General features: G+C 37.9%; 1 protein-coding gene across 2 annotated transcripts in view; it reads left to right on the forward strand.

Annotated features, from left to right (window-relative positions):
* The window catches only part of LOC135216794 (regucalcin-like), an 89,194-nt gene extending 73,255 nt beyond the window's left edge, over positions 1–15,939 (forward strand). The window contains exons 5-8 of one of the 2 annotated variants that reach the window (XM_064252278.1): positions 10,836–10,939; positions 12,184–12,298; positions 14,791–14,906; positions 15,515–15,939. In XM_064252278.1, coding sequence (XP_064108348.1) covers positions 10,836–10,939; positions 12,184–12,298; positions 14,791–14,906; positions 15,515–15,778 — 599 coding nt within the window. In that variant the 3' untranslated portion in view covers positions 15,779–15,939. The remainder of the gene's footprint in view (positions 1–10,835; positions 10,940–12,183; positions 12,299–14,790; positions 14,907–15,514) is intronic. The other variant, XM_064252279.1, reaches the window with a different exon arrangement.
* Positions 15,940–18,067: the final 2,128 nt, after the last annotated feature.

Here is an 18,067-nt window from a genome sequence, read left to right on the forward strand (position 1 = left end):
AAGTTCTCTAACTTAATTCTCCAAACTCACACATCAGCACACACAATCCAAAACTCACAGTAACTCCATGGACTTCTGCACTCACATTTCAAACTCAAAAGTTCTCACAAGTAAAAAAAAGAAAAAAAAAAGGTAACAAGCCCAAGAAAAAAAAAATTATGTAACAAGCCCAGACCCAAAAATCAAAAATGTTCTCTCAAGCTCTGATATTACAGCAACCCACAAAATCAGTAAAAATCTCCAATGTTTAACAGCAAAAACTCTTTTACTCCTCACATAACTAATTTCAAAACACCCATCCATGTAAATCACAACCCAGATAAATTACATCTCCCGTCCAAAAAGAAATGCTATTTAAAGCTGAATCCCCAATTACATCTCTCGTAGAAAAAGGAAAAAAAAGGAAAAATAAAAAAAAGATAATGACAATATATGCATGATATACACAACCCGGCATTTTCCCCAAGAAATGCAATATGCATAGTTACGGAATTTTTGACATCGCAACTATTCATCGACCGGACACGGCCAGAAGGCAAACTCTTACACGTGCACTTTCATGAAATGCTATGGTCAACATTTCCAGATATTGCAAAACTCTGAGCAATCACCACTAGAGGAAGAGAGTCATCACACCAGACTCATCACAGTGCTGTCAGCAAAAAATCCACCTGCGGACACGTGTGCTCGAACTGCATCATGAAAATGTCTAGTCAGACTTCCAACTTCGGAAACTCATGATTCCCCCCAAAAAATGTTCTATATTGACACTAAGTAAGCACATTTCACGAAATTATCTCCAGGATATGAATAAGGTGCTCAAAGATTGTCTCGAAGACATATCTCTTACATGATATTGATCATTTATAAAAAAAAATTATCACCTATTCGGGACAAAAAAAAACTATGATAAACTCGTAATGCAGCAATTATATGCCTCCAAAAATAACATCTCCATAGGACCACAATGCATTAATGCCACTCGCCTCCAACTATTGTGCCTGTGACATGATTGTAACCCCTTTTCCTACCAAAAAAAAAAAACATTTATGTCTAACTGGTCAGCAGTCTCTTCGTTAGTGTACCTACAGCTTATAAAATATATAAAAAGCCTCTTAAACCGCCTGCCACCAACTTACCAGCGAAGGGCGTCGCCCCCCCAGTATTTAATATTTGGTATGCGTTTTACCTGAGCGTAAGGCAAACTGGTAACCCTCAGTCTCTTCTCTCTCCTCTCTCTCTCTCTCTCTCTCTCTCTCTCTCTCTCCATTCAATCAGGTCATTAAATTAGAGTCTGAGTGACAAAAAATATAACATTTTATTCAAAGTAAAGTACTAGTTGAATAACTCAAGTTCTTACAGGATCATCAATGTAATGAAAATAGTTCAAGTCTCAGAGACAACTAACTCAGATAACCCCCGGGTATTTAAATGTCGTAATCAGTAATTGGACACACCAATTATCTCTTCTCCAAAAGACAGTCCCCTCACTAGGACACTCAGTCCCCTAGGACACTCGGTCCTCACTAGGACACCCGGTCCCCTCACAAGAACCGCCTGTTTAAAAGACAGGAGAACACACTAGTGAGCACACAATTGTAAAGACAAAGTCAAAAGATTAAATGAAATGGAACATCTTTACAAGATATCAAAACAAGCCATCCCTTTGGCTAAATCATGATAACTCACCCATTGCAGCCTGGAACTTCACACACTTTAATAAATAGACTTTCACAGAGCTATCCCAGCACTCTGTGTAGCGCAACTGCAGGGGCTTGCGCCTGCCCAATCAGAATAAGATCATTGACACCTCAACCAACCATACGAACGAGGCATGTAACGTCACGACGTTGAAGTCGTTACAGACATTTCATTTCCAAGCTATTTAGTTGGAGGGCACAGTCTTATTCTAAATTATTAACCGCCCAGCTCCAGGCCTCAAGATCAAGTCTAAAACAACGATTTGTTGCGCAGATTTTCGCTTGTTAAAGAAATCGTCCAGTACCTAGTTTGGCAACTAAACGACCCCAAATTTTATAATTGGCTAGTTTAATAATGGAAATAGAAGACGCGATTCGTGTCTGTTTACACTCCGGAGCTTTATCTCGGGTTAATTTTTGCTCTGTTATAAATTATACACGTTTTTTCATGAATATTTAAAATTCACGTTTGAACCTTTTTTTGTAACAAATTTTACATACTAGAATTATAGATAAAACTTGATCTCATTTGATAAATAAGCAAGAAACAGGAACTTGAATTTTTTTTTTTTTTTAACTTTTTTTTACTTTTTTTTACATAATAAGAACAAGAAACAAAACGACAACATATAGAAAAAGTACTCATTTAGATGAAATTGCACTTTTTGCGACAAAATTTTACGTTATATGCAACTGAAAATCACACGTATGTTACTGTAAATGTCTACAAATCAGTACGTTCATTGTTCCTCAGAATGACAACCAAATCTCTGACCGACTTAGTGACAAACTTAGATTTTTCATCAGACTTATACCGCACCGATACTGAACGTGTTATATTATCAGACGACTTGTTTTCAGAAACAACTTCCCCCCAAAGGCCACTGGTTACGCACAGGATTAGTATCTCTGATTATTACGATATCATTTATCTCTACTCCCCGGTTGGAATCTGACCACTTTTCTCTGGGAAGAAGAGTTGGAAAAATTTGATCATACCATATTTTCCACCAATGATTTAAAAAAGTTCATTCAGTGCGAGTATTTTTGTGTACTCTATTTGCTCAGGTGTTTTAGCCAACTCGAAATCTAAAAGTTCACTGATATCACCGCTTGATCTACCCAAAATAAGGTCATTTGGACGTAGTAATCTCACAGCGTCTAATTTGGCAACATTATTTCTATGAACACCTAAAGGCCTATCATTTATCATATCAGCAACACTGTACATTAGTCTCTGCAAAACGCAACTTGTTGGTAAATTCAGATTTTCTCGAAGCAGTGACAGCTTCTAGAGTATTCTTCACAGTTCTGATCATCCTCTCAGCTTGTCCGACTGACGAATGAGCTCCAGATGGTACGAAGTGCCAGGTTGTTGTTTCGGGATTTGTCTGAATCTTTGCCATCTTGGTATGGTTCCAAAGGCTCTCCATGACGTTTGCAGCACCACGGATTTGCGAACCAAGATCTGCAGTCACAGACGTGGGTTTTCCGCAGATTCTAGTGAAAGCATCGAAACCTGCAAGGAAGCAGTTGGTATCGTAACCTTCAAGGACCTCTATGCGGGCCGCACCAGATGCTCGACACCCGATGACCAGAATCCAGGCTTTACCAGAATTTACCTGGTAATTTCTCGTCGCGCGGCGATCTGCGATGGTATTGAACGGACCAGCTATGTCAATGACCACATGCTCGAATACTGGTGATCGCACGAGTTGTTCCACCTTACGAGGAGCGATCTTCTTCCGTAGAAAGCGACAATATGGGCACTGCGACACAAATTTGCTGACGAACCGTTTACCGTTGAGGATCCAGAACTGCTCACGTACTAGGGCAAGAGTAGTATCCACACCAGAGTGCTGCGGTTGGTGACATTTACGGACCAAGATCTCTGCAAAGGGTTCAGAGCATGGTATAATCTCAGGCGGGTTTGATAGAGCAGCACCAGTACGACCTAGTGCTCTCCACACACCGTCGGTGTCCAGTATTGGGTTCAGTGACTTTAGCTTATGTTCCACATCTGACGGTAGCGACTGCTGAGCCTGTTGAATAAGAAAAAAGTTTGATATTACTAACTCTCGCTTGGTAGGCACAAATGTATCATTTTCAGCAAACCATCTCGAACGTTCTGCTTTCGTCATACTACTGATGGCAACTGGAGTAGTCTTCACTGTTCTCTTCAGTCGATCTCTGAAAAATTGTGAAGCATTTTCCATAATTCTTATGATTCTAGAGATGCGATGTTTAATCTTCATCAGGCTGTCATTTTTGTCGACCGTTATGTTAAATGTTTTTAGGATATCAAGAATAACTGAATAATCTTCATTTGTTCCACCATCAATCTGGACACATAGTGACTTGCATCTTCCAATGGTCATCCGTGGATCTTTTATTCTTATGTCCAGATCTTCTTTCTTCACATGAACTTCATTTGCATGTTTGATTGGCCATTCGTTGATGTCCTTCTTCATGAAGACTGGACCTTTTTGCCATCTGTAATCCTTTCCCATTTCAGATGGGTTAAGACCGCGTGACGCATCATCGGCAACGTTGTTTCCAGAGTCCACATGGTACCAATTGCAAATATCAGTCAGAGTTTGTATTTCACTGATACGGCTGGCTGTCCACATGTTGTACTTGTAGGGCTCATGATGCAGTTGTCCCAGAACTATGGTGCTGTCAGTTACCCTTTCAAAAATGAAGCTTGATTTTTTGACGGTAGTCTGTTGCATTCTGGCACCCAGCAGACATCCAAGTAACTCACCACGGGGGATCGTTAACGTCGGAATTTGTGGCCGAAGTTTTGCCTTTGACATGGCAAGAACAGATGCTCGCTCGCCATTTTCCAACTTCCAGTTGTAGTACACGACACATCCATAGGCAGTCTGAGAACTATCACAAAAAATTACTAGAGTGGGTTTGTCAACTGCAGTTTCCGGTGTAAGACAGCGAACAAACCTGACTTCTTTTAGACCGTAGATCGAAAGAATCACTTCTTTACACTGACTGCGGGTTGTAGATAGGTCATCATTACCATCTAGGATCGGATCGTCCCATTCCTTTTTGAGGCGGAATATTTGACCTAGTTCGTGCTTCAGGCAGATGGTAACCGGAGTTGCAAGTCCCGTTGGATCATAGATGGTTGCTATAATCTGTAGATAATTTCTTCGACTGAAAGTGTCAGGGAAGGCATCATCAAAGTTTTCTAAACTGATATCTTCCTCTGATCTGATGCCTCTCCTTTTCTTTGAGAAGTTAATCCTACCTGAAATGGAAATTTCATCGTTGGTAGAATGATATATTATACCCAGGATCCTTTCCTGCTCTGGTGTCCGTCGCACATTGTCAGGTACATCCGGGCATTTCTTTATGTGGGCATCAATATCACTTTCACTTCCACCGATCATGAAATGTTTTATGATGAAGGATGCCTCACTGAGGACAATGTTGAGTTCCTTAGCAAGTTGTAATTCCGTGGAAACATCATCAACACTTGTAGTACCATCATCAACATACAAGTTCGATTTTACGAATTCGTATACCTGTGGGTACTTGTCCTTGAATTTCTCAGCTATGATGAGCATTGTTCACTGCATATACCACCTGCCGGAGTAGTTCCCCAGGAGTTTCGTAGTAATCGCAGCATCTTGACTTCTTTTCCTTGTCCAGTTTGATTCCACAAAAGGCGGTGCAGATGAGATTCTTCTGTCTCAAGGCGAACAGTGAAGTATGCTTTACTTATGTCCATTGCAACCGGTATTTTTCTTTCCTGGAACCTTAACAGCAGGGTTGGAATTGGTGGAATCAAATTTGGTGGTGGTTCCCACAAGGAGTTTATAGCCTTGCCTTTAAATGGAACACTTGCATCAAATATGATTCTGAGTGGGGTTGAGGAACTATGCTCATTAAAGTGTGTGAAATGACAGATGTAGTAGACTTTGCCACCATTCGATTTCCACTGCACATCCTCCTCAGCTGTAACCTCTGTCATATAGCCGTCGCTGATCAACTTTTCAAATTCTTCTACATACCAGTTCTTTAAAGCTTCATTTCTGGACATGGTACGTGTTAACGAATTTAGGCGTTTGAGGGCAATAGGTCGATTGTCCGACAAGGTACGGAAGCTTTCCTTCCATGGTAACTTGCAAACGAATATCTTCTGTTCTGGGTCGTAGGTGAGACAACTCTTGTATGTCTGTACTCTTCGCTCCTCTTCTGAGTTTATGCCGACCGCGTCGCACCGATGACAAACCGGACCATCCTCTACTTCACACATACGATCAAACACAGTCTCAGCACTGGTCTTTATTGAAAGAACAGACTGTCCGCCCTTTTTTGCAACCTGCTGCACGGAGCCATTGCTCCGGGCTTTATCTGTGGAAACTTCCCCTTTCAGCCGTTCAGCATGACTTACTGCAACTGATGACGTTGACTGCAGAAGAACAGCAGAAATATTTCTGTTGAGGAGCTCCGACAGCATCACACTTGGTTCATGAGAACTGGCGGCAAAAAATGTCTCATGAGAACCATGTAGAAATGAACCCGAAGTTAGTCTCGGCTAAAACAAGGTTTTCTCTTGTCTTCACTGTTCGCGGAAATATGCTGGCATGATTGTCTCCGATGAGCAACTCGATGTCACCGTGAACAGGCCCTAAAAGTTCTGATGGATCGACATCTTCTTTGAACATGTCAGCAGCTGCATGATAACTGCCTCCATCAAGTTCACCGATGTAATCGACACCAATGCAATCAACTGCAGTCACGAAGTTACCTTCTGCATCGTAGAGTGGGATGCTGTACAGATCAGCCGGTCCCCAATCTTGTGGCTGGCTCTCCCCAGCAGTCCTCATCATTAAGTTCTTGATTCTGGATACTGGTTTGATACAAGCTTCCCTTGCCACCGAGTTCAGAATCTGTGAGACAGTGGCTCCCAAATCATAAAGAACTGAAACCTTGGAAAGATTGCCTTTCCTTTTTATGAAAGCTGTATGACTAGGTCTCATTGTGTTCTGGCCTAGATGATGACGGAGTTTCTCGCAATCAACAGGACCATAAACCATGCTTGACGCAGCTAGGCAAGCAGCATGCAATAGAGTATGATGGTTGTCTGGCTGGCATCTTGCAATTAACCTCCTGACAAACGTGCTTATTTCTGCACTGATTTGAGGGGTGAGAACCAAAGCACTTTTCACACCGGTTATGTTCTTTCAAGGTTTCTTTCTTTTTTATGGACGAAAGACCTAGGAACACTCTGCATTCAGAAGTTTGGTGATCAGCCATAGAATGAAAAACACACGATTGAATGGAAGATGGGGAATTTTTTGGCTTCTTGGTTTTCGATTCCTTCCAACCGTTACCTTTTTTGGGTGTTCTATTTTTGCCTGGCTTGACACCTTTCGAACCGCCGTTACCAATGTTTCTGTCCTTACTGCTAACCTGATAATTCTTAACGACCATCGTCGGCTCTTCTCTAAAAATGTAACTAGAATGAGCTTCTGCTCGCAATTTAGCTGTTTCTTTGATTGAGGCTGCAGTGTTGGCCATTCCTAAGAGTAGATCAAAGGAGGCTTCAGCATCAAGGTCGTCTGCCAGAATTTTTCTGTCGATTCTCCTGCGCAGTTCTAGAATAAGACTGCGCCCTCCAACTACATAGCTTGGAAATGAAATGTAGCGCAACTGCAGGGGCTTGCGCCTGCCCAATCACAATAAGATCATTGACACCTCAACCAACCATACGAATGAGGCATGTAACGTCACGACGTTGAAGTCGTTACAGACATTTCATTTCCAAGCTATTTAGTTGGAGGGCGCAGTCTTATTCTAAATTATTAACCGCCCAGCTCCAGGCCTCAAGATCAAGTCTAAAACAACGATTCGTTGCGCAGATTTTCACTTGTTAAAGAACGTCCAGTACCTAGTTTGGCAACTAAACGACCCCAAATTTTATAATTGGCTAGTTTAATAATGGAAATATAAGACGCGATTCGTGTCTGTTTACACTCTGCCTTTTCACCCGTAGCTGTCTCCCCAGTTCTCGGCTAAACCAAGCCATTATCAACGGACATAGTTCGTACACGTACACACGAATTCACACTCTTCGGTGACTGGTCGCAGCCAGTTTTCAAAGGCACCTTGAACAGGCCCTCATGAACTCACATACCCACAGAACGAACATTGACTTGCCCAAGTAAGCATCTTCGTATCACACCATCCCAGAAAGAGAGGTCAGCTTTCTCAGGTCGCCGCTTCGGACTCTGTCTCCATGGTAAGAAATGTCACAACGATGCATATTATCAGTCTTTATTTATGACATATATATATATATATATATATATATATTATATATATATATTTATATATATGTATATATATATATACTATATATATATATATATATATATATATATATATATATATATTTTGACCTGATCTCGGTCATTTGTGGGTTCGGGATATGAAGGAAAAACAGGAGAGAAGTTTACGTGCATGCGATGTAGGACATGCAAAAATAATAATCGATGAAACGTTTAACACAGGTGTATTCTTCTTAGCTACACAGGTGGCCTTTAACTGTATTTATCACGTTAACTATGCTAGTGCACAAACGGACAGCAGGTTAGACTTATTGACACTCATGGTGACGCACGTCTTTGTGTGGCGGCCGATGGGAATGCGCGGGGCACTGAGCACTCTCGACCCAGCTTGTCTGTGCTGTCTGGGACCCGGTAACGAACTCATCTGACCGGTAGTCCGGTCTGTTTCAAATACCCCCTTTCAGATGGCATCGTTATGCAAGAAGCTGATTGGTTATTCTGGCTCCTTAGACACAAGGGCCAATCACGAAGAGATATAGAGATACGTGGCACTCTTTTGAACTGCCCAAGCCACGCTAACTTGTAACGTCTTTGGCGGGACTTGTTTTGTTACACATACACACAGTATCACTTATAACGGTTTCACGGGACTTCAGAATATCACGGAGAAGGCATATTCAAAACTGTATCGAATCAGCTCATATATATATATATATATATATATATATATATATATATATATATATATATATGTGTGTGTGTGTGTGTGTGTGTGTGTGTGTGTGTGTGTGTGTGTCTGCTATACAGTAAGAGAGAAATAGTTATATCAGTTCAAAACTGCCTATAAAAGGCCATACAAAAAGTTACTAGATGATAAACAAAATACAAATAGTCGTGAATGAAGTGCTTTATACAATTTAGTCTACTTTTCTCTATAATCCGAAAGACTTTGATCCCATTTGCAGGAAGAATTCAATCGTTTCAAGATCCCCTAACGTCAGAAATCCCAATAAGACGGATATTTGAGTCTCTCCAAACTGTCCTCTGGGTGTCGTTATGTTTCACCTCTTTCCCTTGCTGGTTTGGCCGTGAGAATACGCCCCGGTTTGGCCGTGTGAATACGCCCTGGTTTGGCCGTGAGAATACGCCCCGAGACACTTTGGACGTGCAGTAAAATGGAAACTTTCCCCCAAGAAATTTGAGGTCGTAAACAAATTTGGCATCGTTAAATGGGGGTTGCCTCCCACGGAACCGTGGCTAGAATCAGTCACATCCCGGTGGAAAAGAATGAAAATGGAAGAAATTAACAGATGCATTGATATTTCGGGAAAAATGTCCTGAAGTCCGGTGATCCAATTGAACCGAAAATATTTTTTGAGCATTTGAGATGGTATTAGTGTTCGCACTATCCGTTGCTTCACCTCTAGGGGGACAGAGCTCGTTCTTTTTACACACACACACACACAGACACGCACACACACACGCATATATATATATATATATATATATATATATATATATATATATATATATATATATATAAATATGAATTTTTCGCAATTCAATCTTGAATTGCTCTCGTCCTGTCCGTTAACTCAACTCGTGCGAGTTTTTCTTATCACGGATCCAGGAGATTAGCCTAATTTAATGCCACTAAGAAAACTTTTAAATCTCTCTCTCTCTCTCTCTCTCTCTCTCTCTCTCTCTCTCTCTCTCTCTCTCTCTCCACCAAGACTTTTTAGCATCGATAACTACCGATTCCTTCTCTTTGGTTTGCTAGATAATTTTCAACATTGTCTAAATGTCTGAAATGTTCTTCATCTATTTCAAAAATGCAGATCTTAAATTGTGGTTTTTAGTCTGATGATCTCCCGAGACCTTAAATACAGTACGTACGCACGCCAAGTTTCCGGGAATATGTTCCGGTTTAACTACATTATATCCACTTAAAAAAAGTATTTCCAGAGGATTTCATTACTAACCGGAGATTTATGTAGCTCAAAAGTTCAGCTACCAGTGAAAAAACGAATGCTGAAAAATGAAAGTAGAGTAAAAGTAAATAAATAGCAATATACGTTAAAACTAAATAATGGAGATTATGCATGAGAGTTCATTCAAGATGCTTAGTCTCAGAACCACAGAAAGTCATATTAATCAGATTTTGAAGCTTGTCTGAAAGTTGTCACCAGATTCAAAGGGTTACATCTGCCTTTTAAAAATGGCATGTTTTAGTTAAAAATCGTAAATTCTTTTCACTGCCTTTATGGGTACCATTTCAGTGGCCAAATACAATCGTCCTAGATTTATTTTCTGGAAAGCAGCAATCATAGGATTACACTTTGAAACGATTACCTCATCCCTCTATTGAGGTGCGTTCGAATCCTTATCCTACATTTGTGTATTCTGCACTTTTAACCTGTCTTTCAATTAAAAGCAGCCACACCACTTTTTTCGTATTTAAGCCTTCTGATTTCTATCTTTTACATTTCACTCGCACTTGAATTTACGTGTATGTATATTATATATATATATATATATACATATATATAAGATACATAGATATTATATATTATATATAATATAAATTATATGTATGAGAGAGACGTATATATATATATATATAAATATATTACATATTAATAATATAAATATATTATATATATATATATATACACATTTATTGTATGTATATGTGCATGCATATACTGTGTGTGTTACATACACGAAATGAGAGATTTTAGATTATGAGGAATTTCTCGTCAGCTGTGACTGCGGTTGAAGGAAAGAAGAAATCCTTGACAAACTCATTTTCCTTCGACAGGAACAATGGGCCCACAGGACGAAAAAGGAGAGTTGCTGAAGATGAACGTTTCTTCGCTGTATCGAATGCACTCTGACCTCACTCTGAAAAAGTGTGTTGAAAAGGTGAGCAAATAATTTCTGTACACTGTATGATTTCATACTGTTTTTGCCTGATGATTCCCACCATTTTCTCTAATTATAACTCTCTCTCTCTCTCTCTCTCTCTCTCTCTCTCTCTCTCTCTCTCCTAAAGTCCTCTACCTACATACCCAGTCCTTCAAGGTTCATTTTACTAAAAGAATTTCTACCATATACTCCTTTACTGACACCACTCTCTCTCTCTCTCTCTCTCTCTCTCTCTCTCTCTCTCTCCTCTCTCTCTCTCTCTCTTGCCGATACAAGAGTATTTATAAAGAAAAATATTAACATTGATGTTAATCATACCCGCGGTAGTGGGAATGATACAATTCGAGTACAAGAAGTTGTATCCAATACCTCTTTCGATCCATTCTGTCAATCTGCTTTTGGGTCCTGGGTAATGGTAACGAAATGGGAAGAGGATCTGAACCATTTCTTTTTTATTTAGTGTAGTTCAGCTGCATTTAAAAACTCACCTACTTGTAGAGATGAATAAATTTGACATTTTTTTTTAATGTAACAAAAAATTCCACATTTGAATATATTATTTCAAAGAAGATATTTCGAGAGATTTGGTAATTGGCAAAAAGATAATTACATAATATTACTAAAACACAGAAGAGATGGCTCATGTTTGGAGATAAAAAGAAGACCTAGGAACTGTTGAACGACTGCGTGGGCGAAATGTTGAGAATCAATTATCGTATTATAGTCACAGACGTTTCGATAGGTATCTAAGCATTATATATTATTGCAAATTAATTTAAACAGACCACTGCGAGTGGTTTCTAAAACTCGCACTGAACCGTCCCGAAGTATTGATTCTTAGGAAAAAGTATTAGATCTAGATAAAGTAAATGAAGTTGGGGAGCCACTTCAGGGTGTACCTAAAATATTTGCTGGAAAGTATAAAACACTTAATAATGCTGTTAGTTTCAAAGGAGGCTGCAAACAACAAGAAAGTTTTAAGGTATTTTGATGTTTTCTGTTCCCTTCACCATTAGTATGTTATTCCCTGAATATGAAAATGCAAATCAAAACAGCTCTCAAATAATGACTGAAAAGCATACAAGAATAAAATAAACTTCAAAAATAATACTGTCATGTACTTCTAACTGGAAAATACCCCCATTTAAAAGTACTTAATAAACGACTGTACTTCTTATAATATCCCACTAGTATTTCCTCCCTTCCTCTTTGAACTGATTTCGATATTTTCAATGTTCGAGGTTTCGGTGTCAAATGGTCTGACGTGGAGTCCTGATAAGAAGCATTTTTACTACATCGATTCTGAAGCCTTCTCCGTGGATGCCTTCGCTTACGATGACCTCACGGGACAAATAAGTAAGTAACACACGGAAAGAGAGAGAGAGAGAGAGAGAGAGAGAGAGAGAGAGAGAGAGAGAGGGAGGGACTCTTCACTCTCACTTATTCTATAATATATATGTATGTGCGTTTCTGTTCAGGGTATATTCATATTAATTGCAAGTATAAAATCGTTATTTCATGAATTATAGTTATTCAGAAACACCAATGAGCATACCTGTCCAGCCTTTACCTACTATACATGCAGGTATATACACCATACTATAATCTTCTCCAGCTTTTCAGTTGTAATTTAGCTTCAAAATGATAAAATCTTGTAATATCTAGTGTAGCAATATGGCTGAAAAAGTTATCATATTTTAAATCTTGCATTTATGAGAACTATTTTTCTTACCTTTTATGTACATGGACAATCACAAACACATTCACTAAATCACACATGCATTTACATATATAAAATATTTATGTTTGTGTTTTTTTTTATTGTCTATGTGCAAAAAAGGTAAGAAAATGGTTCTCATAAGTATAAGAATTACAATACAGCAACTTTTCAGCAATAATGCTACAGTAGATTTTTCAAGATTTTTTTATTTTGAAACAAAATTACAACTGACTTGATATAATATATACTATATATATATATATATATATATATATATTATATTATATAGATATATATATAATATATATATATATATATATATATATATAAATATATTATATATATGTTTGTTTGTGTGTATGTGTGTGCGTGTGTTTAAAAGGCACTGGACAAAATTTGTAATAAGTGGAAATCAGGTCGATAACGAGAAACGTGAACTTGGAATGCGAAAATACAGTAAAGTGTCAATTGTTTATAGAAAATTACAAACACTGGAACAGTCGATACAAGCTAAACCCTGTTAAGGAGTAAAAGTCCCCATTTAACTAAAAGGAGAGAACTCATAGCGAAACCTACCTTGGTTTCTTCCCATCACCTGTCATCCCTGTAGCTAGCTGAAATTAAGCATTAAGTCTTAAACGAATTCAAACTCCCAAATAGCTAAAATAAAGATGGAATAAAATGAATTAAAGAAAATCCCACAGAACATCATTAAATCACCATTACTCTTCCACGAAAACATCATGTATATAATTATCCCCTTTATCCTCGCTTGTCAGACTAAAAGTCTAGAGAATTCATTTTTACGTAGCAACAACAGAATCCATCTGAAATAAAGAGACCATAATTATCAGACAGTGAAATGTTAAAGTTCGTCAATAATATTATGTTTCGCACCACACTTTCCTTCTCAATCCTCTGAAGTAAATGCCACTGTTTTAAATGTTCTTTACCTTTTCTGATGGATATTAGAGCCTCCTCGGATCTCCAAAGTCTTTTGTGACCATTACGACAGTTTGTCGTCTAATTCCCTATTAATTCCCATACTAGAGATTATATCTCATTCGTTTGTTCTAACGGACGTATGGACATACGCACGCTACTGAACACACGAATGCACACAAGCTAGTCTATTCTGTGCATTTCCATTTCCCATATACTCGTCCTATTTAACTCCTATTTAACGCACTGACGTCACAGTCATGTGATTCTGAACTAATCCAGGTCATTTGCGTGCTCGCAATCTCACCAATGCGGCCGGTAATATTATGATGCGTAAGCTTGTCTCGACAGTTCCAATGTTTGTAAGCTTCCATAAACAATTGACACTACTGTTTTTTCACATTCCAATCTTGTTCACGTCACTCGTTATCGACCTGATCTCCACTTTTTACAAATTTTCTCCAGTGCCTTTTATATATATATATATAATATATATATATATATATATATATATATATATATATAAAAATATATATATATATATATATATATATATATATATATATATATATATATATATATATATATATATATATAGAGACTAGCTTGTGTGCATTCGTGTGTTCAGTAGCGTGCGTATGTCCATACGTCCGTTAGAACAAACGAATGAGATATAATCTCTAGTATGGGAATTAATAGGGAATTAGACGACAAAACTGTCGTAATGGTCACAAAAGACTTTGGAGATCCGAGGAGGCTCTAATATCCATCAGAAAAGGTAAAGAACATTTAAAACAGTGGCATTTACTTCAGAGGATTGAGAAGGATAGAGACTTAAAAAGATGGGAGCTTTCGTCTACTTGATCACTAGGCCTCATCAGACGTACTGAGTTTTCCTTTTGTAACTTTTTGTATTATTAAAAAAGAAGGAAAACTCAGTACGGCTGATGAGGTCTACTGATCAAGTAGACGAAAGCTCCCATCCTTTTGACTATATTTAAGTATTTTTAATGCACATTACATAACTGTGGACTTTTATTACTTCAAGATATATATATATATATATATATATATATATATATATATATATATATATATATATATATATATATATCATGAAATACAGACAATCGTTTTACGTAAGCATGTTAATCCTAACTCGAACGTTCACATTCTCTACACTAAGAGAATCGTCGCGTCCTCTTGGACTACAAGAAATCCAACCTTGGCGACGACATTCCCGACGGCATGACTTGTGACGTCAGTGGAAACTTGTGGGTCGCAAACTTCAAAGGAAGTAAGGTGAGAAATGAGACCAAATTTAATCATAAGTTGTAAAGGAACTTTGACAGGTGAGCAAGGATTCATACATCGGTGGGCAAGGAGACACAAATGTAATATAATATTCAAAGTTATATTGCCGTGAGGACTTTTCCCTTAGGGAACAGACTCCTAATGGAGATAGTCATTCCGGGTAAGGTTCTTAACCACATGCCCTGTCTTCTGAAATGGCTAAAGGGGCACATATAGCGGTAGTTTTTTTTATGTCGGTCATCGATTCAGATCCTACTAGAGTAATCGGAAGACACTGACAAATTTAACACAATATACACACACATATATATATATATATATATATATATATATACTATATATATATATACTATATATATATATATCATATATATATATATATATATATATACACGAGAGTATGTACATATTTCAGCTTAGTTCTTCTTCTTCCCAGCTTGTTCCCATTTTTATATGGGGTCGCCGCTTAGTTAAGAAAAATAATCAACTAATATTATCAAGACATGCACGAGACTAAAACAGCAGCAAAATTAATTAATAAATAACCCTAAGAAGCGAGTTCATTCTCATCCAGTAACAATACACCTTGCTTCCAGGTCATATGTGTAGCCCCAGAAACAGGTCAAATCATCGACCAGGTCAATTTGCCTTCCAAGAATGTGACCTCTGTGTGCTGGGGTGGCCCAGACTACAGCACACTTTACGTGACCTCAGGAAAGATGAGACTGATCCCCGAAGAGGTCAAGGAGATACCAGCTGCCGGAGGCACTTTTGCCGTGACTGGCCTTGGAACGAAGGGTCAAGCAGCCAACGCCTTTCGACCTGACCTCAACCTTTTCAGGACTAAAGTAGGATTATAGGATTTCCAGGCTTTATGAGTTCCATTCAGAAAGCCTCTTAATTTCTATGACAGAATTTTATATCGAAGACGCTGAGGTTACTCTCTCTCTCTCTCTCTCTCTACGAATTGTGTTTGAGGACACGACTTTCAAGGTAGTAGAGGAAAAGTGGTCAAAATTTACATTTGTTTCATTAACCCTTTGGTGTGAGTTCATCTGCTAAGAAAACCAATTTTTTTGAAAAAATAAATAACCTTTTCAAACAGTCAACTTTTGAATGCAAATATTGTGCATGCTGAAACCACCTTCCAAAAGTCATCGAATGCACTTGATAAATCAGAAACGTTCGACCCCAAACGTTTTCAATGGTGAACGTTTGAGAGCCTTGGTTATCTTGCATTTTGATACTGTTTGCACACAAAATTAATCTATACTAGATATAAAGTCCCCAATAAAACAGGTATGCTTTTGTATAGGACTCTAGGTTTGAGATTTTGCTTATTTTTCCTAGATCTTGAAATAATTAATTAGCTAAGGATGCCATATTTCGCCATGTAATTCTGAATTCCTTAAAATTTTGTACGGTCAGGAAAGGGAATAATTTACAGCTGGATCAATTTTTTCATAGCTTATGCATACTGAATAAAGCTAATATTACATCTAGATGAATGATAATACAAATCCTAATAGTAAATAGATAGTTGTCTATCCACTCGCTAATGTTACTAATTAAAAAAAAACAGTATCTCAATGAAAATCAATTTAAATCAAATGCTAATAATGCCTTTTTTTGTAAATTGATAACAAATTACGGAATGGAGTTCGAACTTAATGATTTAATAAGATAACTAGCGATGGAAAGTCTCAAATGACGCATACCTTAGTCCATAGAAGATGCCTATTGGGTGAAAGAGGTTGGCAGTAATGGAGAGGAATGTTTACTTCGGTTTTTTAAACTTTGTGGAGCATATTTACGTTATCATGGCTTCCCACTTGCTATATCCTCCATCTGTTAAATTCCCACAATGTTTTGCTTCATCTCATGCAGTTCCCTTACAAATATGAAGCCAATGAAGAGAATTCTCATGCTACAAACACCGTACCAGACACACTTTTCAGTTCCAATACACACTCGGCTCTCAAGGACAGCGATGCAGTAAATTAAGCAACGAAATGACCCCAAAGCTTCCCACGCCTAGTCGTAAGTTATTGAGAAACACGACGTCGTCGTCTTCTGCTGCGGATCCTGGATTGCAATCAATATATCGAAACCTTTTGGTCTGACCCACTTAACTGACTAAAGCTTCGATGATTCATTTATTACGGGGCTGCGGCAAAGCTGTCTGGCTCTGTGAAATTTTTTTTTGAGACGGTATGTCAAACTAAACTATATCATAAAAGCCATCAAATTTCGTGAATAATTATGAAAGATTAGGCTACATATCAGAACTGTCTCTGCTAAGTAAATAATGGAAATGAAAATGACTTTCACCAACTTACTCGAAATATAAATACGGAAAATTAAGTTCGAAATAAACCAGAAAAACTGAAACATTATTTCCCGAGAAAAATAACTAACAATATTTCCTACGAAAATAAAAGATAAAACTACGAATAAAACAAGAAATAAAACATTTGTTCCGAGAAAAGAACTTGAAAGGTCTCCTGCTGATTTTTTTAACCCCAGAAAAGCGTTCGTTTTCCAAGGGGGGAAAAAAGAAAAATACAAAGTTAAGCATCACCTTCAGTGCCAAGACCGACAAGGCTCAATCTGTGCCTCTATTGAGTGAACTGAATTACCTTCGTAATACACAAGAGGTATTCAATTTCTTTTCAAGGCCGGATAAACATAGGAAATCACACACGCGCGTATAGTTTGTATTTATCCTTGTACGCAATCATATGAAAAAAAAAAAAAAACACAATCACATTTGTGGATACATATATATGTAGGAATGTATTTATGTGTATATATATATATATATATATATATATATATATATATATATATATATATATATATATCACATCACCGATTCGATAGTCCCGAGTTCGATTCACCAACGTGGAGTCAGAGAAATTTGTTTCGGGTGATTAGATATTAATTTCTCGATATAATGCGGTTCGAATTCCACAATAAGCTGTAGATCCCGTTGCTAGGTAACCAATTGATCCCTAGCCACGTACAAATATTTGATGCTTCGGGCCAGCCCTAGGAGAGCTGTGAATCAGCTCAGTGCTCTGGTTAAACTAAGATATACTTAACTTATCACTAAGCGAAAAATGTCCTTAATACCTAATTCGCTCTAC

Source organism: Macrobrachium nipponense, chromosome 6 (genome assembly GCF_015104395.2).
Source record: "Macrobrachium nipponense isolate FS-2020 chromosome 6, ASM1510439v2, whole genome shotgun sequence".
Taxonomy (NCBI): Eukaryota; Metazoa; Arthropoda; class Malacostraca; order Decapoda; family Palaemonidae; genus Macrobrachium; species Macrobrachium nipponense.